Raw genomic sequence first — 27,052 nt, 5'->3', positions numbered from 1 at the left:
GACAGTCAATAGCTGAATTCATCTCTTTTAGATTCAAATTTCATCTTTTCTGGTTTCCTACTCCTTTAATTCCACGCTCTGCCAGCAACAGTGCGTGCTCTGAGCTCCCTCCGCCCCTGCGGTTTTGAGCACCTGCATGCCGAAGCGAGGGGGCAGGCCGTGGGGGAACGTCGTCCTGAGGTCCTGGAGGGGGATGCAGTAGTGCCGGGCCTCGTGCTGCTCCCCGTGCCTGGCCTAGGAAACAAAAACGCCAACAGCTGCAGCGGGGCCGCAGACACCTTACAGAAGTGGAAAGGGCCTGCGAGACCGTATTAAGGAAACTTCGTCTCTCAGGGCTGGAAAAGATTTCTTTCATTTTTATCTTAGACAAAAAATGCTGGTGGCTATCCTCGGATGCACCGTGTGTCTACAGCGCGGCCGCTGGCCCCACGATGAAGCCAGTTGCTCGGAAACGTCAACCCTGATGTGCAGGTCACAACGACGATTCCTGCCGTCTGGATTCTCCTGTGCTGTGTGTGGGGATGCTTTAGTCATGTGACCACAGCATCTGCACACTGCTGTTCCCATAGAAACCCCAGAGGAACTGGCGATAAAGGGACTGTGATTGCAAGGAAAGCCGAAAGAACTTCAGTGACTTCACTCATCCGATTTAGTTTATGCTTCTGAAAGCAGGTGAGCGCCACAGACGTCACTGAACCACACCTCCCTGAGCCACTGTCCTGGGTCACGAGTTACCGCTTCTGTGACGCACGTGCAGCGCCGGTCCCTTCACCTTTATGCAGAGACCACACGACCCCTGTCACGGAGGAGAGGCCACCACCGTGCCGGGGAAGGGGAAAACCCGACTGGATGCTGCTGCAACCCTGGCTTCCACCGACGCACCTCACCTTCAGTGCTGGTCTCCACTAACCAGGCTCGTTGCCCCTCCGGACACTAGGAAACCCACCTAGAGAGGCGGGAAATAGCACCAGACGGGCCAACGGGAGAACTGGGTTCTCTAGCGGCCCAGCCGCGTATTCTGGGCAAGCTCATTTCTTTAAGGGCTGGCTGATGACGGCCGGCTACCCATTTTGTAAATAAGCTTTTATTTATCTTGTATGTTTATTTTACTTATACTTGTTTATACATTTATTATTTTTTAAAGCCCCACCCACTTGTTTATGCAGAGCTAAGCAGCTGTGCCAGAGACCACTTCGGCTCCTAACCCTAAAATACTATCTGGTCTGGAAGGAGAGAAGTCTGCAAGCTACCCCACAGTAGGATCAGTAACTACCACATGTAACTGCTAAGAAATTGACCTACTTCGTGCCCAACCACATCCTGGGCACAAGTGGCCTTTGGGGGCGGTGGTTAAATCCGGTGTGGACTGGCCTGCCTGAGGTTTATGTTCCCACAGCCTCGGACACGGAGGCGGCTCCACTGGGCTCCAGAATGTGTCCTGGGAGCACGGGCTGACCACAGGCAGATCTGCTTCACTTCTCTGGGTTCAGTTTCCCCAGTATGTAAAATGACAGCAACACAAATTGTAAGACCTGAAAAAAAATCCGTATATGTACTAGCAACTCACCGGGTCACCCTCACTGGTGCAGGAAACGGCTCTGGGGCTCCCATCTGGAACCTGGTTATCCGGGTGAGCAGCAAGGCTTTGTGGGGCCTGGGGCCCCCCGTGCAAAAGACGTCCAGGGTCCAACTATAAAAGAAATCATTTTCATGTTTTGAAATTTGCAGGTTTTTTTTTTTTTTTAAAGATTTATTTATTTGACAGAGAGAGAGCACAACGAGCAGGGGGAGGGGCAGAGGGAGAAGCAGGCTCCCTGCCAAGCAGGGAGCCCGATGTGGGGCTCGATCCCAGGCCCCTGGGATCATGACGTGAGCTGAAGGCAGACGCTTAACCAACTGAGCCCCCCAGGTGCCCCTGGAATTAGCAGGCTTTTTATTTATGCTTGCTACAAAACTGAGGTTTAAGCCCCGTCTACAACAGGGAAACTGTCACTAATATACAGTTTAGTTTTATGTCCAAGGAACCCTCGCTTCTACAGTTCTCTGCGTTCGGTCACGGTGTCCAGCCTCTGAATCTGCTGTAGCCTGAGTTGCTCTGGCTGGGCTCTGCCCCACACGGAAGCGCAGCCATCTGCTAGAGACGGTTCAGGAGCCAGGCTTGGCCGCTGGCAGCCTGGAGCGGGCCGCGTCCTCCCGCGCTCTGGCCCACAGTGGTGGACGGTGGCCAGGTGGCAATCGCGGCCACCTCTGTTCCCACGGGACCCAGGCAATGTTCCCATATGACAGGTATCATGACATGCCTGCAACCCTTTTCTTGCTGGCTCTGCCCTGGAATAAAGACTCTGATTAAGGACGTGGAACGAGGGAGCCTCCAGCTAAGTGAGAGAAACTGCTCAACGGGCAGCTCAGTAAGCCTCACATGGGAACCCCTGAACTGAGGGCTTGTGGTGCGGGATTTCAGGAGACAAAGCTGAGAAAATTCTACCTGGGTGGCGCCTGGGTGGCACAGCGGTTAAGCGTCTGCCTTCGGCTCAGGGCGTGATCCTGGCGTTATGGGATCGAGCCCCGCATCAGGCTCCTCCGCTATGAGACTGCTTCTTCCTCTCCCACTCCCCCTGCTTGTGTTCCCTCTCTCGCTGGCTGTCTCTATCTCGGTATAATAAATAAGTAAAATCTTTAAAAAAAAAATGCTACCCCCCAAACTGAGTTGCAGGATAACAGGCCTCATGTAGAAAGGAGAAGAGGCCAGCATTGTATGGCTGGGAAACAGAGTTTCCACAGAACTGGGAAGGCAGGTGAAGTCAGCACAGCAAGTAGCCTTGATTCTCAGGCTGTGTCTCTGAGATCTATCTTGACAGTGGCAGGGAATCAGCTATGCTTTCTTTTTATACTTATTTATTTAAAGTCATCTCTACAACCCAACATGGGGCTTGAACTCATGACCCTGAGATCAAGAGTCTCACTGTCTCCCAACGGAGCTGGCCGGTCACCCCTCAGCCACACTTTCTGATTAGCTGGATGTTAAACATTTTATTAGGGAGGACAAATCTTTTGGACTGGGAAAGATGAAGAGTCAAGATTTAGAGGTGAAAATACCAGTTAGAAAGTTGTTATAGAACTTAAATGGGGGGGTGGCTCAGTCATTTAGTGTCTGCCTTCGGCTCAGGGTGTGATCCCGGGATCCTGGGATGGAGCCCCGCATTGGGCTCCCTGCTCCACTGGGAGCCTGCTTCTTCCTCTCCCACTCCCCCTGCTTGTGTTCCCTTTCTCGCTGGCTGTCTCTTTCTGTGTCAAATAAATAAATACAATCTTAAAAAAAACAAAACACTTAAATGGGTATAATTTTTAAGAGCAAAAGAACTGTTTAAATGTCAAAATCAACATGCTGACACAGCACCCCAACGTGGTGGACTGTCACCCCAAAGCATCTTGGAAGTGTAGCAACAGCAAGAATGAAACAGAACATCTATGACACCCGGGGCACCTGGGTGGCTCAGCTGGTTAAGAGTCTGCCTTCAGCTCAGGTCATGATCCCAGGGTCCTGGGATCCAGCCCTGCATCTGGCTCGGTGCTCGGCGGGGAGCCTGCTTCTCCCTCTGCTGCACTCTCTCTCTCTCTCTGGCAAATAAATAAATTAAAAAAAAAAAAAATCTTAAAAAAGAAAAAAAGAACATCCACAACCCCCATAGCTGCACTGGTCGTGCCGAGCTGACGAGAGCCTGGGGTCTGAGAGCAAGGCCTGGAGCTGCCACATTCTACCGGAGACAAAGCACCAGGTCTTTACAAAAAAAGTAGCAAATAGAAAATTAAAGATATTCAAGGGCCACAAGGTGGTGGTATTTCTACAGGAATCCTATGATTTTTTTTTTTTAAGTTGAATGATTTTTGCAGCAAATTAAGACCTAGCAAAATGGATTCCTTACTTCTTAAAATGTTACATACGGCATCACCCAGACAGTCTTGTGTTTCCGGGGAAAACCACCATGTGTACGGTCGCCTCTGAACAGCTCCGGAATGAAAACCAGGCAGTTCCCGAAAGAACGGCGTTCGTGACCCCCATCAAGGTCACTTTAAATCGATCTACAGAAAGCACAAAATTCTTCTCACCGACTCCTTGCTGCGGTTTGGACTCAGGCTGCTCCCGTCTGCTGTTAAGTATAGATTTTAGCCTTTCAATGTGAATAGTTGAGGTCCGAGTCTATCCCTCTGTTGATCCTTGCTCTTTTTTCATTTTATTTCCTAATAATAGGTTATTTTACCTCTACAAGTTTTATCATGAACCCCTGGGAAAAAGAGGAGTCCTACGGAAGGAAAGGCTCCTTCTCCAGGCGGTCTAATCTGTTGCAAAGGATGAGATGGAAGTGATGGAGCCTCGCTGGGTTCTCGCCCTTCGGGATTTGAGTCTGGGGTGCTCTCTGCAGGCCCCGCTAAGCCACGGTACCCGGTGCTGGGACAGCACTGACTCCGATACTGGCTTCTGACGTCCTGGAGAACAAGGACCACGAGATGCCACAAAGCACAGCCCTGGAGGCCACAGGCACTGAGACGGCCTGCGCTCTGCAAACCTCACAGAATGTTCCCGCATTCTTAGCCTTGCCAATCCTCAGTTTCTGTATCTGTGAAACAAAGATATTTCCTACTCCTGGGCTCGTCATAAAGATTTAAAGAGATAAAGCACTTAGCACTGCGCCTGGCACATAACGAAGCCCAACAAATCATAACCATTAATGTGAAATGAGTCACCTTAGAGTCCTCAGCACCTGCCCCATGGAAGGTACTGAGAACGTTTGGCTCAGTGAATGAAGGAGAGCAGCACGAGGATCGTTTCTATATAGGATTTTATTATTTTATTCAACTATCAGATGCTAAAAGTCTAAAGAAGCAACTTATTCTCTTAAATACTTCATTAAGGGAGGAGAGTCATTAATCCAACTGGATAATAAAAGTTAATAAAGATAAGTGCAATCCAGCATATTTAACTCTTTCTTTCTTTCTCTTTCTTCCTCCCTTCCTCCTTTTTTCTTTCTTTCTTTCTTTCTTTCTTTCTTTCTTTCTTTCTTTCTTTCTTTCTTTCTTTCTAAGATTTTATTTATTTGACACAGAGAGAGAGCGAGAGAGGGAACGCAAGCAGGGGGAGTGGGAGAGGGGGAAGCAGGCTCCCCGCTGAGCAGGGAGCCCGATGTGGGGCTCGATCCCAGGACCCTGGGGTCATGACCTGAGCCGAAGGCAGACGCTTCACCGACTGAGCCCCCCAGGCGCCCCAGCTATTTCTTTTTGAGATGTTGACTCTCCAATAATGGTGCGTCCCCAAGCACTGCTGCTGTACTGACGGCAGAGGAGCGGAGCTGTGGCTGCCCCATCAAGTGCAGCAGTAAATTAAAGCGCTCGGCAGCAGAGGCTCCCAGAGCACCTTATTTAGGTTACAGTGAGTCCGTCTAGAAACAAGAATTCTGCCTAAAGACAGTCTGCACAAAGCTGTGAGGTCAGCCAGGACTCACCTGCCGGGCCCCGGAGACAAGCCTGGTCATCCTCTTCAGCATCCTGGCTGTGATCTCAAGCGAAGTGAAGAGGTAAGCTGCAACCGGGCCGCAGATCGACACGACGGACTCCTATCTAGAGTACATGCAGAATGCCCACAAATTGACGAAAAAAAAAAAGAGGAGAAAACACAAGTAAGACATTTCATGGAACAGGAAACAAATGGCTAGTACACCCATGAAAAGATTTTCATCCTCATTACAAGTCAGGGAACTGATGAGACACCATTCAGACACGGTGTTCGGAAAAATGAGAAAGACCACAGGAAATGTGCCAGAGGCCATGTGGCATGGGGGGCACTGTCGGGGGGGAGGGTGGACACTGTTGGGGGGGCACTGATGGGCACTGTCAGGGGAGGAACTGTCGGGACAGCACTGTCGGGGGGACACTGTCGGGTGTGGGGGTACAATCATTGTGGAAAACACATCTGGCATTATCTTACAAAGTTGAAAATGTACAGGTCTATGGCCCATGTATTCTACTCCTTGGTATTTATTCTGGAAAAACACACGTGCACTGGGAAGTATGTATAACACTGTTCACTATAGAGTCTGAATAATCAAAAACGATAAAAAGCCCAAATACCCATTGACAGAGGACTGGATGAACAGATATGGTCATACAATGAAACACCACTCGGGAAATGAAAGAATCGACTGCAGTTACATGCAGGACATGGATGCAAACTAATACTGTGTGAGAACTATTATAGACAGCATGATATAATTTATGTAAAATTCAAAAATGTAAAACCTAATTCACTCACTGGGGGATGTACATATATGGAATAAAACTGAAGGAGAAAGGCAGAAGGATAAGCATGTGTAGAACGGGGCTTCCTCTCCGAGGAGGTGAGGGGGAGGCTGGGGCAGGGCGCACGGTGGGACTGGGAATGCACTATTTCTAACGCTGGGTAATGAGCACAGGAGTTTTATTTTACTAATTTCATATTATGTGTGTTATACATATTCATTTGTGTGTTGAAAATATTTCATAAAAAAACCCCTAATCTCTTGCAAGCTAAAAGATGTTTAAAATACTTCAGTGCAACTCTCAATATTCAGTAGTGGTAACATAGCTAAGTTTGATCTCCAGGTAATTATTTGCTTCATTTTGGCTCATCACTTTCACCTCTCTTACACCCAAAATCTTTCACGCACCCGCAGCAACAGAGGTGCCCCATCTATTCAACAGTTACTAAGCACCTGCTGTCAGGCCCCGTGAAAACGCGGGGAACAAAGCTGCTACAGTCTCTGACCAGGAAGCTCACCAGTAGTCAAGAGACGACACAAAGTCCTTTGAATTCCATCTCTGTTTATTTTCCAAGTCTACTTTTTAATGAAGATGCAATGCATTCCTCAATTCAGTCATTCAAGGCATGTGCTTCCTTCCCCATGCCCACGCTCCACATGACAGACAGTGGTCAACCAGACTGACCCGGCTCCCCTCCACCTGTGGCACCCCAGGCTCCCGTGCTACGTTGGAAAGCCACAGGTCTCTAGCAGCAGTTCCCAAAATGAGTTTGGGTGAAGGCTAACTAGTCCTAAAATGCACCACTGCTCTATGGCTGAGAAATTTGAGAAATTCAAATTTCTTGAATAATGACAACACGTTAGCATATTTAAAGTCTTTGAGAAATACTAAAGTTACTTCATTTTAACCCAAATTCACTTGGTCTTTGAATCCTTGGAACCCCATCGTTGCAAAATACTATGAATACCATTGTCCTGGATGCTAGTGGGGTAAGGAGGTGGCTGTGAGCATGTGCCCGGGCCTGGAGATGAAGTCCTGTTACCCCACAGGCAGAGGAGAGGTCCCGTGTTCCCTGCGCGCTATCTGCTCGCCTTCACTCTGCCCTCCACCGTCTCCACGGCTGTCCCACACAGCCCAGCACCCCCTGCCACCAGCCAGGCCCGCAGACAAGAGCTAATGGGCAGGCGGGGGCTGCTGTCCTCAGCAAGGCCTGCCCGCCCGCTGCTCTCGGAGCAGCTGTCTGGGAACCCAGCCTTTATGAGTTCCCAACAGCCCTAGAACGGGTAAGAGTGGGTCACTGGGCCTGAACTATTTATACAAACAGCATGGCTTAGGTTGAATACCTGCTTTCCCTCTTAAGAGTCAGGCATCTCAGTACCTGCCAGGCAAATGACGACTACGTGGCCAGCCCCAAACTCCAGGCGCTGAGACTCCCCGGAGACTGTTTCCCCAGCTGGCACCATTTCATGTGTGTTGTCACAACTTGCTGCTGACGTCATTGTGTCCTGTGTGACTCTAGTGGGAAAGGGCTCTTAAAGCTCGTGCCTGCTTTCCTCCACTTTGCCCGATGTGCCTTCCCTTTGCTGATCTGGCACCGTACCCTTTCCCTGTAATAAATCACAACCCTAAGTATGACTACGTGCTGACTTCCAAGTCCTCCTAAGGAATCAGATGCTGGGAGTGGTCTTGGCAACTGATGACACAACCACCTGCTGTCCAACACCACCCAGTGTCCATCACCTCCTGGTACCCAATACCACCTGGCACTGACCACCACCTGGCGCCCAGCACCACCCAATACCCATCTCTAACCAGCTCAATTTTCTTAACTCGGCTCTTCTCAACCCTCCCCTACTTAAACCACCTCAGCTCCCTGCCTCCAGCACTTCTCCCACCCATGACAGGTAACTGCCACCCCAATTCTGACCCTCCACATCAGCTCATTTCCAACCAGCCCTAAGCCCTCCACTCAACCTCAACTTTCCCTACTCCCAAACTACTTAAGACCCCAATGTGACCCCACCAATGTCTGGCCCACCGAACCCTGCTTCCCCAATCTTCCCAATGCATCCTAGTACAGACAGCTGTGGGCTATAGCTTTGAAGGGGAGATGGGTCCTGGAGAGAAAAAAAGCAGATGACATGGTCCTGAGGTCAAGTCTTCCCACAGATGTGCCTGTGGTCATTGGGGCCATTACTCTGGCCATGTTTTAGACATTATGGGAAATGCTGGTCAGGAAAATGTGATCGGCTCTCCATCCCAGGACACTACCATCTTGTATCCGTATTACAATTGGTCTACCAGCTTCCAGCCATGAGCTCCTCCAATCCATTCTTCCACTGAAGTCTTGCTTACAATCCTTCAGTATTTCCCCACGGCTTTTTTAAGGTAAAGGCTACACAAACATGTAGACACGTGCAAATAATAGAAGTTACTTTAGGGCTGCCTGGGTGGCGCAGTGGGCTGAGCGTCTGACTCTTGGTTTTGGCTCAGGTCGTGATCTCATGGTGGTGAAATCAAGCGCCTGTCTGCTTGAGATTCTCTCTTCCTGTCCCTCTGCCCCTCCTGCTTATGCATGTGCTCACACGCTCTCTCTCAAATAAACATTAAAAAAAAAAAAAAGAATAATGGAAATTACTTTAAAAACAAAGGGGGTAGGGGGGAATCTTAAAAGTTTGATCTCAAAGCAAACAACCTGGACTAAACCAAGTTTTCCTTGTCTTTTAAAATACCCGTTTGCAGAAGAAATCTTATTGACAGGCCGCATGTAAGCAGAAGAGAGGAATATTTGCTCATTCTACTTTCTAGGGTGTGTACAAATCAGGGCAGTGCAAGGTAAAGGCTCACAGCCACTAGTACTATGAAAACTCGGAGGACTGATTTCTCCTTTCAGGTTTTTCATGTCCTTTGCAGGAGCACGGGTTAGGTATGGGGACAGAGCTCCTGTGAGAACAGACTAATGGGTCGAGGTGAAAAGAACGTGGGGATGGACAGTGGTAACGGCCGCACAATAGCGTGGGTGTGACATCACGGAACTGCACACTTCAAAATTACGGCGAATTTTACGTTCCGCATATTTTACCACAGTACAGATGACTGATGGAAAAAATCAAAGATAAATTGTCCACTTCTCTTCCAAAACAGAAGAGTCCTCTCTCCGATCCCATGCTTTGTTTTAAATGTGGATAAAACGAACAGATCCCCGAGACGAATCACTTCCGTAGTCTCCGAGGCACCCGAAGCACCGGGGGCCCCTGGAAGGGCACTTGCCCACCTCTGTACTTGAAGTTCTGCCACTGCTCCGATGAAAGTGTTAGCTAGTGTTAGAGGCCTCTTTCTCTCTAAAATAAGTCTCCTCACATAGGAAGCTCAAATGCATACTGAGAAGGAAGTTGGAAAAGGCGGCACCAGATCTAGAAAGGTCTCCCAAAGACTATATGCTAAGACTAAGACTTCCGGGATCACAAAGTTCCGTTTGTTCGTTTTTTAAATTTAACTTGTTCTGTTGAAGGCACTGCAGAGCCACGGGCACTTGAAAGTAAAACCCCGCGCAGCCTTTCCCCAGGGCTCCCCCGTGGTCGCAAGACACACGGCGATGGCACTCGATCATCGCCCGGACAGGGACGTCCACAGAGTTCGCATGCAGGACACGTCCATCACCTCAAGGATCCCTCATGTTGTCCTTTCCGGGTCTCCCCCTCCTTAACCCCTGATGACCACTCATCTGTTCTCCATTCCTGTGATTTTGTCATTTCAAGGATGTTCTATGAATGAAATCCCACGGTATGTAGCCTTTTGATACTGGCTTTTTCCACTCACCGTAATTTTCTGGACAGTCCCCCAGGCTGTGTCATATGCATTGAGAGTTGTTCCTTTAATTCTGAACACTGTGCCACAGTAAGGATGTGTCTGTTTGTTTAACTAGTGAAAGACCCATGCGTTGTCTCCAGCTTTTGCTATAATGGACAGAACTGCTAGGAACAGGCTTTTCTGCAGAGAGACTCAGAAGCTCTGAGGGTTAAGATGATCCAGCTCAAGAACCGAGTCCTTCAGAACCAGTGCAGGGCTGAGTTAGTGCTACCATGATCTGATAATAATCACTACTTTTTAGAAATAGGTTCTATATTAAGCAATTTATAGGCATCATCTCACAACAACCGTATTAAGTAGACATTATTATACCCAGGCGAAAAGAGGGACAGATACCTTAGATGACTTGTTGAAAGTGGCAGCCTTTCCCGTTAGTCACTGTGTGTCACATATGGTCCATCATCGAGTGCCTGGACATGTCCAGTCAGGGGGAACTCGAAGGCAGGCCACCTGATTTTCAGACAGCTTTTCTGGAAAATTCTTTCACAATCTGAGCTGAAATGTCTCCCTGCAGCTTCCATTCACTGTCCCAGTCCTCTTAGGTTTTACAAGCCATTTTCCACATGAAGAACTGAAGGTAGTTTTGTGTACTGTTTTTTCCTTTTCTGGCTAAATGCCTACAGTTTTTTAAAGCAATCATTACACAATACAAGTCCCTTTCCCACATAAATTATCAATACTCTTTAGGTATGACCTATCATTTTTAGATTTTATATTTTAAGAGTGACTATTTTTTTTAAAGATTTTATTTATTTATTTGACAGAGAGAGCAAGAGAGAGCGAGCACAGGCAGGGGGAGCAGCAGAGGCAGAAGGAGAAGCAGACTCACCGCTGAACAGGGAGCCTGATGCGGGGCTCGATCCCAGGACCCTGGGATCACTACCTGAGCCGAAGGCAGACGCTTAACCAACTGAGCCATCCAGGCGTCCCAAGAGTGACTATTTTTAAACATTCTATCACATCATTGTTTCATTGAGAATGCAGCTCATTAAAATCATCAGTTCTTTTTTTTTTTTTTTTAATATTGTTACTTGTCAAAATCCCAGCAAATTTTTATGGCAATTGTCAAGCTGATCTCAAAATTCATATGGAAATGCAATGGACCCATAAAAGCATAAATAACCTTGAAAAAAAGGGAACAAAATTGGAGGGTTCCCGTTTCCTGATTTCAAAACTTACTACAAAGCTACAGTGATTAACAGTCTGCTGTTAGCAATATGTCTGTAGACGACATGCATACGACCCGCGTCTTGAGTCAGTGGGGCAGAGCTGAGAGTTCAGAGAGAATTCCTTACATCACAGTCAGTTGCCAAGACAATTTCAGTGGGGGAAAGGAGAGTGTTTTCAACAAATGGTGCTGGGACAACGGGATATCCATATGTAAAATAATTAAATTGAAGTGGGTGTTTGCCCAAAGAATACAAAAACACTAATTCAAAAAGATACATGCTCCCCTATGTTTACTGCTGCATTACTTACAATAGCCAAGATAAGGAAGCAACCCACATGCCCAGTGATAGATGTGGGGGTGTGTGTGTGTATAATGGACTATTACTCAGTTCATAAAAAGGATGAGATCTTGTCATCTGTAACCATATGGATGGACCTAGAGTGTATTATGCTAAGTGAGTATGACAGAGAAAGACAAATATTGTATAATTTCACTTATACGTGGAATCTTAAAAACAAATCAAATGAGCAGAAATGAATCCATAGAGAACAAACTGATGACTGCTGGAGGGGGGGAAAGGGAGGGCAGAATGGGTGCAGCTTTGAAGTGAATGAGTCACGGGACTACAACATACAACTGAGAGCGATGTAGTCAGTGATGGTACTAGTGCTGTGTGGTGACCAGTGGTAGCTACACTCGCGGTGAGCACACAATAAACTATAAACTTGTTGTGGGGGGCTCAGTCAGTTAAGCGTCCGACTCATGATTTCAGCTCAGGTCATCATCTTAGGGTCGTGGGACGGAGCCCAGTGTCAGGCTCCACGCTCAGTGTGGAGTCTGCTGAAAATTCTCTCTCCCTCTCCTACTGCCCCTCCCCCTGCTTGTGCTTGCTCTCTCTCCCCCCCCCAATGAATAAATAAATCTTAAAAACAAACAAAATTTGTTGAATCATTATGTTGTACACCTGAAACTAAAGTAACTGTGTCAACTATACTTCAACTATGAACGAATGAATGAATGAATGAATGAATAAATAAATAGAAAGAAAGAAAGAAAGAAAGAGAAAAAATCAATAAGGACAAAACTAAAAACCAAAGCCTGGTTCTCCCTAAGTATTTCATCTTTCAGAGAATGACAGTACTATTCGTTTCCTGCACAAGCCAGCAATCAAATAGTCACGTCTGAAACCCTCCTTTTCCTTTTCCTTAAAATTAAATTGGACCCCTACCTCACATCATATACAACAAGTAACTCAAATAGATCACAGACCTAAATGGAAGTGCTAAAACAATACAACTCTTAAAGGAAAACATCAATCATTGTGAACTTGTATCAGACAATAGTTTCCTAGTGATACCAAAAGATCAAGTGACAAAAATAGATACTTGGACTTTATCAAAATTAAGAATTTCTGCTTCAAAGGATACCATGAAGAAAGTAAAAGACAAACTCTACAATGGGAGAAAATATTTGCATATCATATCTGATAAAGGACTTGTATCCATAATACATAAAGAACTCTTTACAACTCAGCAATAAAAAGACAACTGGCTCAAAAATGGGCAAAGGATTTAAGCAGACATTTCTCCAAATAAGATACATAATGGGCAATAACCCCTTGAAAAGATGTTCAATGCCATAAGTCATTAGGAAAATGCAAATCAAAACCATAATGTGATATAGTTCATCCTCACAAGGAGAGCTAAAATCAGAAGAACAGACAATAACGAGTGTTGGGGAGAATGTAGAAAAACTGGAGTCATCATACATTGCTGGTGGGACCGTAAAATGGTACAGCTACTTTGGAAAAGTTTGGTAGTTCCTCAAAAGATTAAACATGTAGTTTTTATATGACCCAGCAATCCTACTACACACCCAGTTATACATCCAAAGAAATGAAAACATATGTGCACACAAAAACTTGTTCACACTCACAGCAGCAATATTCCTAAGAGCCACAATGTGGAAGCAATCCCAATGTCCATCATCAACGAGTGGATAAACCCAGTTGGCAAAGCCATACGATGGGGCACTTTCGGCACTAACAACAGATGAAGTTCTCATAAATGCTACAACATGGGTGAATCTTTACATGGAGAAAAAGGCTATCAGAAAAGATCACCTGTAGTATAATGCTAATTACTGTAACTGTCCACCACAGGTAAATCTATTGAGACAGTAAATTAGATTAGTGGTTGCCCGGGGCTGGGAGAGGGAAGAATGGAGTGATCACTGATGGGTTTCTCTTTGGGGTGACCAGAATGTTCTAACATTAGGTAGTGATAGTGATTACACAGCTCTGCGAATGTACTAAAAACCCACTGAATTGTATACTTTAAAGATACTGATTTTTATGGTTTGTGCATCTTAATAAAGCCATTATTAAAAAATGTTGCTCTGTAGCCACACTAAAACCCCAGCAATAGGAGAAACCACGACTAGTTTAGTCCTGATTACTCTATGTCAGGCAATGTGCTGTGGACATTAATGCTCTGTGTCATTTTACCAGCACAGCATTGATCCGAAGCACTGTACCGGCTGTTGCCGTGTAACAGACCACCCGAAAGGCCCCAGACAGCATCTTGTTATTATTGCTCGCCAGTCCGCAGCTACAGGCTGGTTAGTTCTTTGTCCTGGATCAGGTCTGGCTATCTCTGGGGGGCTTCCACATGCATCTAGGGTCAGCTGGCTAAGCAAGGTCGGCCTTAGCTAGGGTGACTGACTCTGCTCCACACTTGTCTCTCATCCTGTGGCAGGGTGGCCTGACTTGTCACAGCAGTGGCAAAGGTCCCGGAGAGCTAAAACACTGAAGACCTCTTCAAACCTGGCTCCGAACCTGCAGTCGGTCACATTCTACTGCAGCCCATTATAGTTTCGGGGCAGGGGGCAGAAGCCGACTTGACCTCTCTATGGAAGGAGCTAGAAAATCACAATTTTTCTGACACATGGAAACCACTGTACTTTGAAAAAATGGAGACTCTTGCATGCAAACACGGTTGTTGGACTTCAGAGGCTCCATCCTTATCACTACACCATGTTCTTCCCAGGCAGCCTCCGTCATTTATCTGTGCAGCTGTTTTTTTTTTTTTTAATATATATATTTTTAAAGATTTTATTTATTTATTTAACAGAGATAGAGACAGCCAGCGAGAGAGGGAACACAAGCAGGGGGAGTGGGAGAGGAAGAAGCAGGCTCACAGCAGAGGAGCCCGATGTGGGGCTCGAACCCAGAATGCTGGGATCACGCCCTGAGCCGAAGGCAGACGCCCAACCGCTGTGCCACCCAGGTGCCCCATAATATTTTTATTTATTAATTTGACAGAGAGAGACAGCCAGCAAGAGGGGGAAACACAAGCAGGGGGGTGGGAGAGGAAGAAGCAGGCTCCCAGCGGAGGAGCCCGATTCAGGGCTTGATCCCAGGACCCCGGGATCACGCCCTGAGCCGAAGGCAGACACTTAACGACTGAGCCACCCGGACGCCCCTGTGCAGCTATTTGTTGATTTTGATCTTAGCAAAGTAATTATTAAAATCCATTTTATTAATACTGAACCTTATTTCAGTATGTAGACATCTTCTTTTACGTAATAAAATTTTCAGTACACGGTTTTTAACATTTAGTTATAAAGTTAACCAATGAGAACTAGAAGTTGTTTCGATAAAATTCTAAATCAGAAATTACAGAACATTTTCTCACACCATACACAAAAAATAAACTCAAAATCGGATTAAAGACCTAAATGTGAGAACTGAAACCATAAAAATCCTAAAAGAGAGCACAGGCAGTAAGGTCTCTGACGTCAGCCAGAGCAACATTTTTCTAGATTTGCCTCCTGAGGCAAGAAAAACAAAAGAAAAAAAGTTATTGAGACTACATCAAAATAAATAGTTTTTGCAGAGCAAAGGAAACAATCGACAAAACTAAAAGACAACCTATGAAATGGGGGAAGATATTTGTAACTAATATATCCTATAAAGGGTCAGGATCTAAAATATATAAAGAACTTCTACAACTCAACACTAAAAACCAACCAAACAAACAAAAACAAGAAACCAATCAATTAAAAACAGCCAGAAGACATGAACAGACATTTCTCCAGAGAAGACCTCCAAATGGCTAACAGACACATGAAAACATGCTCACCACTCGTCATCAGGGAAATGCAAGTCAAAACCACAATGAGCGACCACCTCACGCCTGTCAGAATGACTAACACCAAGAACACAAGAAACGGCAAGTGCCAGCGAGGACGTGGAGAGAAAAGAACCCTCGTGCACTGTTGATGGGAATGCAGACTAGCGCAGCCACTGTGGAAAACAGCATGGAGGCTCCTCAAAAAATTAAAAATAGAATTAACATATGATCCAGTAATTCCACTATTGGATATTTTCCCAAAGACTATGAAAACACTCATTCGAAAAGATAATGCACCCCTCTATTTATTGCAATATTACCTACAGTAGCCATATCATGGAATCAGTGTAAGTGTCCCTTGATAGATGAATAAAAATGTGGTACCCGCGTGTGCACACAGAGGAGTAGTATTCAGCCATCAAAAAGATGAAAGCTTGACATTTGAAATGACATGGAGGGATCTAGAAAGTATGATGCTAAGTGAAATAAGTCAGAGAAAGACAAAGACCATATGATCTCACTCATATGTGGAATTTAAGAAACAAAACAAATGCACAAAGAAAAAAAGAGACAAATGATAAAACAGACTCTGAATTCTAGGGAACACACTGCTGGTCACCAGAGGGGAGGTGGGTGGGGAATGTGGGGAAACAGAAGAAGGGGACTGAGAGTCCACTTACCATGAGGAGCACTGAGGAACGTACGGAAGCTTGGAATCACTGTACTGTACACTGGGAACCAATACGACCCTGAGACTAACTCTGCCCGAGTTACATTATGAAACTGAGTTGCAGTTTATCAGTTTCAGCATCAAATGGAATTCAGCTTTCATTTTGTTAACACCATATTAGAAATCTTGAGCCACACAGATAAATAGTTGCAAGTGGTAACCTGTGTAGTATTTTTAGTTTTTATTAAAAAAAAAACCAACAACCAAAACTTTAGACAAGCAGAAGAACTGCAAAGGTGCATTGTCAATGAGCAACAGTGTGGGAGCGGGATCTGTTTTCTGAGCAGGTCTCAACGGCGGACTTCATACGTTGAGTAAACCCTGCTGTGAACAGACGTGCTGTCATCCAGGCTTTGTGGGCCATTGCTAGAGCACGGCAGAGTAGACTCGGCGTCCTCCCGAAGGGCCCTAGGATTTCCTGAACGGTCAGCGAGCGTCAGCTTCAGCTTCCAGTCCCAGCTGCACTGGCCCCTAACAAGAGAGGCAGCCTGTCCTCTGAAGCTTGGGAGCCGGACACTGCCTTCTCTCCGGCCACGGGAGCCCTGCGTGCACCCCCTCCCAGCAGAAGGCTGCTTCGTCCACATGGAAAATCTGCTGGTCAGCGTAGCCTCCTTCAGGAATTCTCCGAGCTAGATCTTCTGCACAACCTGCTGCTTCACCTGTCGCTTCTGTGTTAAGGAGACGGCTTCTTGGCCGACACCCCACAAACCAAGCCCTGCCCGCGGCGGACTGTGCTCCCCTGGCGCGGCCGCCCCGGCCTCGGGAGAGGTCGGGCCTTGCTCCGGACCAGCCTTCGGCTGAAGGGGATGTTGCGGTGGCTTTGCTGTTCCGTGCAGACCGCTCAGCCGCTCTCCGCATCGGCAGCAGGCCGGTGAGCTTCCTCACCGCCCGCGTGTCCGCGGAACAGCACTGCTGATTTCCTCCAACAGCTCTCCCTCTGCGTTCACCACTCGGCTGACTGCTGGGCGCCGGAGGCCGAGGCTTTCGGGCCGTCAGCTCCGGACCCGCCGTCCTCGCTAAGCTCATCCCTGCTCGCTTCTGGTTTCCAGCCTCGGACGTGCGACTGTTCCTTCCACCTGAACACTTCGAGGCCGTTGTAGGGCGATTAACCGGCCCAATGTCAACACTGTCGCCACACACACGTTGGTTAAGTCTGCCGTGTGACGTGGGTGCCGCCTGCGATGCCCCCAGACGGTGACGCTGGTACCATCAGCGATCACTCGGCACAGATCAGCGTAAAATAATGGAAAGGATTTAGATGCTGTGAGGATCACCGGACCGTGACAGAGATATGAAGGGAGCACATGCTTTCGGAACACTGGCACCCACGCGGGGTTGCCCCAAACCTTCCATTTGTAAAAACCCAACAGCTGCGAGGCGCCACACAGCCGAGCGCGGTAAAACGAGGTCCGCCTGTAATTAAAATGCTTGATGTATATCTCAGACCAATTAAACCTCAGACCAATTAAATCACAATCTCTCATAGGGAGACTTAAGACACTGGCATTTTTTTAAAGTTCCCCAGCTGATTCCAATGTGCAGCGAAGAGCGAGAACTCCTGCACAGATGTCAATGGTAAAGGGAATTTCAATCTACTTAACACGGAGTCTTTGGACACGGTTATTCAAACAATTAAACATTCAGGACGTATTTCCCCAAAAGGCCATAATGAGACTGTCAAATGCCTTAGTTTACTGAAGACGCGATATATGTAATGTCATTATTTTGATTTACCATTCTAGTAATTCAGACAAAAAGGATATATTAGTCTGCTATGACTTTCTCTACCGAAGCAAAACTGATTTCCTGGTGATTGGCAATTCTTTTTCTTTTACAATTTTAATTGTTTGAGAGAGACAGAGATAGTGAGAGGTACACAAGTGGGTAGTAGGGGGAGAAGTAGACTCCCCGCTGAGCAGGGAGCCCGACGCCGGGCCTGATCTCAGGACCCTGGGATCATGACCTCAGCCTAGAGCCACCGAGGGGCCCCAGCAATTGTTTTTCTAACCTAGTGGTTCTCAATTGGGGCAATTTTACCCCCCGGGGGACATTTAGTAATGCCTGGATGCGTTTTTAGATGCCACAACTTGGGGGAGTGGTGCTGGCGTATAGTGAGTAGAGGCCAGAGATTTTGCTGACCAGCCTGTCAGGCACAGAAGAGTCTCCCACAACAAATCACCCAGCGTCCTACGTCAATAGTTAGTGCGGCTGAGGTTGAGAAAGGGTGTTCTAAATTCCGAGTCCTCTAGGAAAAATTTGGTTCATGGAGACTAATCTCACTGCTTTCACAATTTCAGTTAGAAAAAACAGAATTTGTTATGCTGCTTTCTGTAATCCTCATTATATCTACTTCCCCACGTTTGGACTCTCGAAGTAAAGGTGTTTCTTTGAAACACACTGATGACGACAAACTTGAACAAGTGCAAAGCTCGGCAAGCTCTGCGTTGTACCACTAGGTGTTTTTGCTGGAAACATGCACTCACCCTCCCAACGGTAAGGGAGCGAGTGACGATGCAACAGACTAACTCTCCTAATGGAGGGAGCACGGGAGGGAATGGGGAGGAATGAGGACTGCTTCTGAGGCTGGGGGACACCCTGGACCCTCCTCAGCAAACTGAGCCTGTGACAGTCCGCGAGACGCGGGCCTGAGACTGGTGAAGCATCGGAGGTTCCTGAAGGCTTCACGGAAGGCACGTGACACGAACATGCATGCCCAGCCTTAACACCCTAGAACTTTAGCGCTCTGGGTACACCTATGTTGAACTCCCCCCCACGGTGCATTTGGATTAGTGTTCTGAAGTGGAGATGTGCGAAGACTTCAAGAAAAGGATAAACAAAAAACAATCTGATCTGGGGCGGTGCTCATGTTGCAGGTAGTTTTTTAAAATTTTGATTTGTAATGTTATTAACAATAATTAGCAATATTAATAATATTGTTTATGTAATAAAAATTGTCCAAACTTCAGTAAGGTGTCCATGTTAAAAAGTTGTTCTTGAGACCTAAGCAAAACCACTTTTACAGTAACATAATAAAAACAGAGATTGCTATGTAGCAATTGCAACACTGTTTCTAATACTAAAATGGAAAGAACCTAAATATCTGTCACCATACAATGGGACATCATGCAGCTGTTTAAAAACGAAACAACCCTAAGAGCTCTCTGCATACTAATGAGGAAAAATCTCCAATATGTCTTAAGTAGAAGAGAAAAAGCACAGAACAATGTACAGTTAGCTATCACTTGTGTAAAAGGGGGAAAACATATATACGACTTGTTTGTAAAAAGGTCCATATTTCGAAGGATATACAAAAATTGATAATATTGGTTGCTTTAAGGGAGAAGGAATGGGTTCCTATGGGAGCAGGAGGAGGGTGGTATCTTTTGTACTTTTTGAATCTGAACCATGTTGCTATTACCCAGGCAAAGAGCAAATTTTACAAAATTAAATCAACAAACCCTTAGTGAAATCCTTTAAAGCTAACACATAATTTTCTGCATGAATTATACTTCTGTGGATAGAAAACCCTGCTGCATCAAACTGTTAGAGATTGAAGATAAATAATTAAAAGTAGTGGGTCCATAACCCAATACCACACCCAAATTTACCTCAAGACTGTTTGATAAGGCCTTTGGATTCTTAGATGAGTACCTTTCACATAAGATTTTCTACAGGAGGGGCGCCTGGGTGGCGCAGTCGTTAAGCGTCTGCCTTCGGCTCAGGGCGTGATCCTGGCGTAATGGGATCGAGGCCCACTTCAGGCTCCTACGCTAATAGCCTGCTTCTTCCTCTCCCACTCCCCCTGCTTGTGTTCCCTCTCTCGCTGCCTGTCTCTATCTCTGTCAAATAAATAAAATAAAATCTTTAAAAAAAAAAGATTTTCTACAGGAAAAAAACATTGTTTTAAGCTTGTAGAAGTCTTTTTTTCCTTCTCTCTGGGCCCGAGTTTCCTACCTGTAAAACAAGGGCACTGGAGTATGTTTTCTAGACATTTCCCCCCTCTGGTAATCTAACTTTTACCAAGCTAAGAGCAATGACAGCACTAACATATAAAAGAGATAAAACAGCTGCTGATCAAGGCAGAAGTAAGGAGCATCCGCTTTGATGTTTCTTTTCTTCCGTGACTCAAGCACATTGGAAAATAATCTAGGGCTCCAACGACAGCAATAGCTAACATATTACTAACCACTTTCTGTACGCCAGGGACTGCTCTAAGCGCTTTATGTGAATTAACTCATTTTACCTTTACAACAATCCTATGATGTTAGTGATATCTCCAATTTACAAAGAAGAGTGGCAAGCATGGCAGAATGGTCAAAAGCATGGACTCTAGAATCTAAGCGCTGAAATTTGAAACCTGGCTCTCTTACTTAATAACTGGGTGACCTTGAGCAGGCCACTTACACTTTGTGTGGCTGTTCCCTCATTTCTAAAATGGAGATGACCGTAGTATCTAAATCTACAATGTGTCACTACCACTACGGTTCCACCCAACTTCCCAGAGCCAGGCTCTGCACCCGTGCAGTCTGGAGCGTCCGTTTATACTTCGCTAATAAGCAATCCATCACCTGAAGCAGCTTAAAATCTTGGTACACCCCACCTCCAAAATTTCAGAGTTCTTCCCTTGTTAAAAGAAAATCATTTAGACTATTATGCTTATATAGCATTTACCCATACCTTGTCAAATGTAAAGTCAACCATGATATTCTAGTTGACTTTTATCTTCAAAAAAATTTCTTTTAACTTTTGAAACCTGATTTTGAAGTTTGTAGTGAAGAGGTTTTCCTGCTTATCTATACTGCATTTAGACAACAACCCAGCAAGGAAGCACCATGAAATAAATGTTTAATTGCTTCTATTCTAGTAGGCAAGTCCGTACAGCAGGACCACAGAACCAGCTGTCCATTTACAGCTTGAGCACTGATGCCAGAAGCAGAGCAGCAGGGAAATACTGGAAACCTAGGCAGCTTGGTTGAGTGCCGATCACTTTGCTTGAGGCAAACTTTCAGTTGAACCATACCCCCGTTTGGATTAAAGCACAGAGGTGCCTGCCCGGTTGGCGCAGTCAGTTAAGCATCAGACTCTTGATTTCAGCTCAGGTCATGATCTCAGGGTCCTGGGATGGAGCCCTGCATCTGGCTCTGTGCTCAGCGCGGAGCCTGCTTCTCCCTTTCCCTCTGCTTATTCCCCCTACTTCCGCCCGTGCTCGCTCTCTCTCTCAAATCAATCAATAAACAAAATCTTAAAAACAAAACAAACTCTTGAATTAAAGCACAAGACCACAATCCAAGGCAGGTACTCTGGAAGCTAATCATGATTTGGCTCCCCTTTCTGCATTAGTTTCCAGCTGCTGTGACAAATTATCACAAACTTAGTGGCATAAAACAACACACATTTGTCTCCTCAGAGTTCTGTGGTTTAGAAGTCCAAAATCAAAGTGTATATGTACAGTCGTGTTCTTTCTGGATGCTCCAGTAGAGAACTGGTTTTTTGACTTTTGCAGTTTTCAGAGGCTGCTCTTTTGATCTTCAAAGCCTGCAACAGCTGGTCAAGCCTTTGCCATATAGCAGCATTCAGACGTTGACTCTTCTGTTCCCTCTTCCATCTTTTCACAACTCTTATACTTACAGTGGGCCCACCACATAATCCAGGATAATCTTCCTATTTTAAGGTTAGCTGATTAGCAAACTTAATTCCATCTGCGTCCTTAATTCCCTCTTGCCATGTAACATGCACACGTTACAGGGACTGGGCCATGGGCATCTTTGGGGGACCATCATTCTGCCTTCCATACCTTCCTTGGTTCAAGTAATTCAGGTTTCATTCATTCAATAAGGTCATTTTACTGAGTACTTAATATAGTTTAATAGGCACTGGGGCTTATACAAAAGAACAGGGTACTATCTTGTCTATACTTACTGACAACTCATGAAAGCAAGATGAAGGCAGAGACCATAAGTGAGCAACTTTCTTTATATACAGGTGCAGTGGAATCCACTAAGTGTCTTTTCTTCGTAGTATGTACTTATGTTGGGGCTAACAAATTTTTACTATGAAGACAATGTGGTATAGTGAAAAAGGTTTTTAGGACAGGCAAAGTGAAATCTTTTTTTTTTTTTTAAGATTTTATTTGAGAGAGAGAAAGCCCCCAAAAGCACAAGTGTCGGGAGGGGCAGAGGGATAGACTTCCTGCTGCGCAGGGCTCAATCCCAGCACCCTGAGATCATGACCAGAGCAGAAGTCCGACGCTTAATGGACTGAGCCACCCAGGCACAGTCTGCAAAGTGAAATCTAAAGATAAAGTTAATGGACTTCTCTGAGCCTCAGGCTTCTCATCTGTAAAATGGGGGTTAGGATGATCTACCTCAAAGTGTTATTAAAGCAGGAACACGTGTTCTCCCGACATGGCATTCCACAAATGTTAATTCTCTTTCCCTTCTCAGATTTTAAGTATCTAACATTCTTTTAACATTTCCACTACTCACTTTGCACTAGGGCTATAAAAGGATACACAAGAAGTGTTAGACCTAGTCCCTGCCATCAAATTAAAAATGTTGGTAGGGCAACACATTTGCATACATGGCACAATTAAAAAAAGATCAAAGTAAACTTAGATGGGCTCCATGAAAGAGCTGAGCCTTAAGACATGCTTAGGAAAAGCAAATATATAGTGAGGTCATTAGCTGACTTCCTCTTTACCTTAAAAAATACAAAGCAAACAAACAAAACCTGATTCATACATCGAAATGTGTAAAGGGTGGTATGTCTACTTCAACTTTAGAGCTTCAACAGGGCTTTGAGGTCACTCTCGTAGAGTGATTTTCAAACTGTTCCCTGGATCCCTACAACTCCACAGAAGTGAAGGAAAGGGAAACCCAAGGAGATCCCTCCGGGAATGTATTCTGCTTTACCCCTTGGATGAAACTAAAAACTACTAGATTAGGCAGGCTTTGGGTTCTGACAGTCCACAGTTCTCCCGAATTCTTTCATTAAGAAAAAGTAGGTGTTGCTGCCGAATATTGAGAAAGCAGCATCAGGAGCCGCAGAAATCTGCCAGGCCTCGGTTCGCACTGTTTTATGAACCGTTTGGAGAACAGGACACACACTACCAACTGCAGCCACAAACCTGACCCGCGCTGCCAGGTCTGTGAACGGGAGCACTCTCTACTTGGCGTGTAGTATCTCACCAACGCTGAAGGCCGATGTGGACTCCGCTAGTTTCTATGTCCACTTTTTCGCTTCCTTTTGATAAATAACGAAGAACAACAACTTTCTGAAGGACACGCAAGACATGGAAGATCAAGCCCGCAGCGAACCAGAAATACGTGCTTTCTTTACCCTGTGCCTCCAAGCTGCCCGATGAGGTTGAGGATATAGCCGGCAGCCAAGAGGAATGTGTGGAAGTGCTCACACGCATCCTGCGGGAGACAGTGGCGTGAAACCCAAACCGTCCAGGCTGGGCTTTACAACACAAAGCAAGAAAGGCGCCCAGCGCCCGGGCTCCGCGGCGGGTCCAAGTCCGCCACACGGAGCCCGGAAGGAAGCCCCCAGGACAGCCGCCGGCCCCAGGGCCTCGCTCCCTACCTCGCGGGGGCTCGGACCCCGCTCCCTTCCCTCGAGGGCGCAGCCCCGGCGCCGGCTCCTTCCCCGGCGAGTGGCGTGGCGGGGAGTCCAGGGCCGCGAGCAGCACGCACCGCGAAGTGCCGCTCTCCGCGCTTCCCGCAGGAGACAGGCGAGCTCGGGCCGTTCGGCAGGAAGCTGCTCACCGCGCAGCCGCCGCGGCCTCCAACCGCCCGCCAGCGGAGGGGAGCCAAGCCGCTCTCGACGCGCCCACCGCGGCCCGGCGGCCGAGCGCGGAAGCCAGCCTGGGCGGCGCTGCGCTGCGGCCGCGGAGGTGAGTCGCCCTGGGCCTCTGCCCGCCCCTCGCGTGGCTCCAGCGCTCTCCACAGCCCCGCCGCGGCGCCGGCCCTCCCCCCTCCCGCTCCCAAGGCGGCGGGAATGGAACGGTCCGGCGGGGGGGATTGTGGGAGGCGCACGCGCGAGGGGCGGAGGGCATGTGGGGGGGCGGCGGCGGCGGCGGCCGTGGCGGCGGTTGGTGGCCGTGGGGGCGGGGAAGGGGGGGAGGAAAGAAGAGGCGGTGGAGGAGGAGGAGGCTGGGGCTCGCGCCGCCGAAGGTACGCGTGAGGGCCCGCGCCCGACCGTCCTGACAGGGGCCGAGGGGGAGCCGGGGGCCGTGCGAGCGGGCGCCCCCGAGCGAGCGCCGACGGGCCGGCGGGCGCGCCAGGCGGCCGAAGGCGGGGGTCGGGGGGAGAGCGAGCGGCGAGCCCGGAGACGGTCCGGCGCGTGCGGGCGGGCGTGCGCGCTCCGCCGCCCGAGTCGGGGGCGGGAGGGCCGCGGGGGGGGGCCGCGGGGAGGGACTGGTGGGAGGTGGGGGGGCGCGAGGCGCCCTTCGCTCGCGCCCGCCCTCCCTCCCGAGCAGCCGCCGCCGCCGCCGCTCTGCCGCCGCCGCTCCCGCCGCCATTTTGGGTTCGCTTTGCGGAGGGGGAGACGATCCCCGTCTCGGTTGCGGGACCGCCTCCCCTCGGTGGCCTCTGCTCAGCCCCACGCCTTTCCCTTCTCCTCGCTCGCATTTCCGCCAGTCCGCGCACCCGCGGGCCGCCTCCTGACAAGCGGCAGGGATCCGCCGCCGACCCGGGGACGCGGAGGAGCCTGCTGGCGGCCGCCCCCCTTCCCCACTTCCCTGCACTCTCCTCTCGCTCGGCGTCGGCCTCTGACACGGTGAGCAGAACCGCCCGCGGAGGCTTCGGGCCTAAGTGCTCCGTGAGTGAGGCGAGCCTGGGCGGCCCGGGAGCCACTGTCACCTCCCGGACCTGGACCTCCGGGAGAGCGGCGGCAGGGGTGGGGGAGGGGAGGGAGGCGAGGGGATCCTAAGCGTACCGGGAAGTCCCTCCCGGCGGGGGGGAAGGGGTGTCCCTGACGGGCGGGCTCCCGGCCTGGGGGGAGGGGGGCGGGAAAGTCGGCGAGCGGAGGCGGAGTCGCCCGAGCCCCTGACAGGTTAGTTGGCGCGTCGCGGAGGCGCGGCGGGAGCATCCCCCCGGGTCCGGGGAGAGTGGCCCGGGAGGTGGGCTTCGGGGGGGTGCTCGGCCCTGCGCGCTCGGCCCTCGGGGGTGTAAGTTGAATGGATGTTCCTGGGGAGTTTGGACACGGAAAGACATGTTTTTGGTCTGGAAGACAGATGGTGTGCTGGTGTCGAGCGGCTGTGTTTGTGTGTGTGCGCGAGGCAGGAAAGTGTTCCGGAAGAGTTGGCTCGGATTTGTGTAAGTGTGCTGGAGTTCCCCTCACGAGTTACCTCATTTTTAAAAGAAAATTTGGGATGTCCCCTTCCGGTGGACACGCGTGTGTGTTGTGGAAATCGGGAGCGCCTTACCGCTGGTCGGGAAAGCGGAGTCATGGCGGTATCGCGCACAGTGTAGCATCTGCGCGCGGGGCCGGGGGTGGGGGACGCTCGTCGCGGCCGGTCGTAGTCTTCCGAGTAGTTTGCGCCTCTGGCCGGAGTGGGTTGTGTGCGTGCGAACCCGAGGCTCTGGCACCGAACCGCTCCCGCGAGGCTGTACGGAATGGATGGCCTTTTTGTTGGCCTGAGTCGGTGCTGACACCCAACCGCAGAACAGAGCTTGTACGCTTTTCTGAACGCTCTGTTCTTTGTGATCCTACATCTCCGGGCGAAAATGGTAGAAGAGATGTTTTCTCCCATTTATAAAGTAGGAAATGGAGGCATAAAGGGATCCTTTTTCCAAGGTCACACTGTAAGTTGGTGACAAAGTTGAGACACTACCTCAGGTACTGTGACTGCTTGTCCGGTGCTACGTTCCCCACGCGTCTCGGGCACCTCGGGAGGTCTTGTGGGACCCGTCCGGGTTTCCCGAACGATAGGGGTGGATGCGACTGGCTGCATTGTATCTGCCAGAGATCACTTGTGTCACACAGATGTGCGGATCATAGGTTGGCCTGCTAGGTTGGCCTGTAGGAAATGGGCATCCACGACTGTATTCTTTCTTGTTTATGGAGGATCAGAGCGTTTCTGACACTTAGGTTGTGTATTTGAGAGAGGGATGTCTTTCACAGCTGAAACTTGTACTGGAGCAGCTGTAGGAGGGGCTGACCGCCTAACTTCAAATCTTTCGGAGGGAGGATCTTCTTTCATTCATGCAACAGATGTTTTATTGAATAATTACTTGGTGGTCCCTGCCTTGGGGTGAGAATAATCAAGGTGACCCTGTTGAAACAACCTGGGTGCCTATGAGGGGACTTGCCGTGACAGTGATGGGTTATTAAGTCCAGCGAGGAGGACAAGTCAGTGTGGACTTGAAACTAAAACTTTCCTAAAAAGTCTGTTCAGTTTGGAGGGAATTTACATATCCCAGACAATTTTATATGGAAGGATACAGGTCTGTTTACCATTCTAAAAGCATGGCAAGTTTGTGATACAGTGTGCCTTCTTTTGCATTTTCTTTTGGCATTTATGAATAAACTGTTTTGGGGATCTGGGAATTGTTGCTGTACATCCGTATTGGAACTTTTTGGCCAGGCTGAAGGAGTTCTTTAAAGACTAATTTTGCAGTAAAGATTCCGTCAGTGAATATGAGGGAAAAATATTTGACCTTAGGCAGCTTAAATGTGTATCTCTGGAAAATAGAGTGTTTTTGAGATGCTGGATTAGTAGTTCCTAAAGTTTTTTTTTTGGGTCACTGATCCTTCTGAGAATCTGATGAAAGACCCTCACTGTTAGATGAGCATAAGCACAATCACACAAATTATGCATACAACTTCAGGAACTTAAATTGTGGTGAAGTAGAA

The 27,052-nt window shown here is 48.0% G+C and overlaps 1 protein-coding gene across 5 annotated transcripts in view; it reads right to left on the bottom strand.

Annotated features, from left to right (window-relative positions):
• DAP3 (death associated protein 3) overlaps positions 1-23,965 on the bottom strand; it is a 35,051-nt gene extending 11,086 nt beyond the window's left edge. The window contains exons 1-5 of one of the 5 annotated variants that reach the window (XM_040635770.1): positions 23,780-23,964; positions 23,534-23,613; positions 5,499-5,613; positions 1,568-1,690; positions 133-234 (exon numbers count right to left, since the gene is read on the bottom strand). In XM_040635770.1, coding sequence (XP_040491704.1) covers positions 133-234; positions 1,568-1,690; positions 5,499-5,540 — 267 coding nt within the window. In that variant the 5' untranslated portion in view covers positions 5,541-5,613; positions 23,534-23,613; positions 23,780-23,964. Of the gene's footprint in view, positions 1-132; positions 235-1,567; positions 1,691-5,498; positions 5,614-23,533; positions 23,614-23,779 lie in introns of all 5 variants that reach the window. The other 4 variants (XM_040635769.1, XM_040635772.1, XM_040635771.1 and 1 more) reach the window with 4 other exon arrangements.
• Positions 23,966-27,052: the final 3,087 nt, after the last annotated feature.

This window comes from Ursus maritimus, unplaced genomic scaffold, assembly GCF_017311325.1.
Source record: "Ursus maritimus isolate PB19 unplaced genomic scaffold, ASM1731132v1 scaffold_2, whole genome shotgun sequence".
Classification (NCBI taxonomy): domain Eukaryota; kingdom Metazoa; phylum Chordata; class Mammalia; order Carnivora; family Ursidae; genus Ursus; species Ursus maritimus.
Note: the sequence above shows the minus strand (reverse complement) of the source record. Positions and strands in the feature narration are given on the sequence as shown.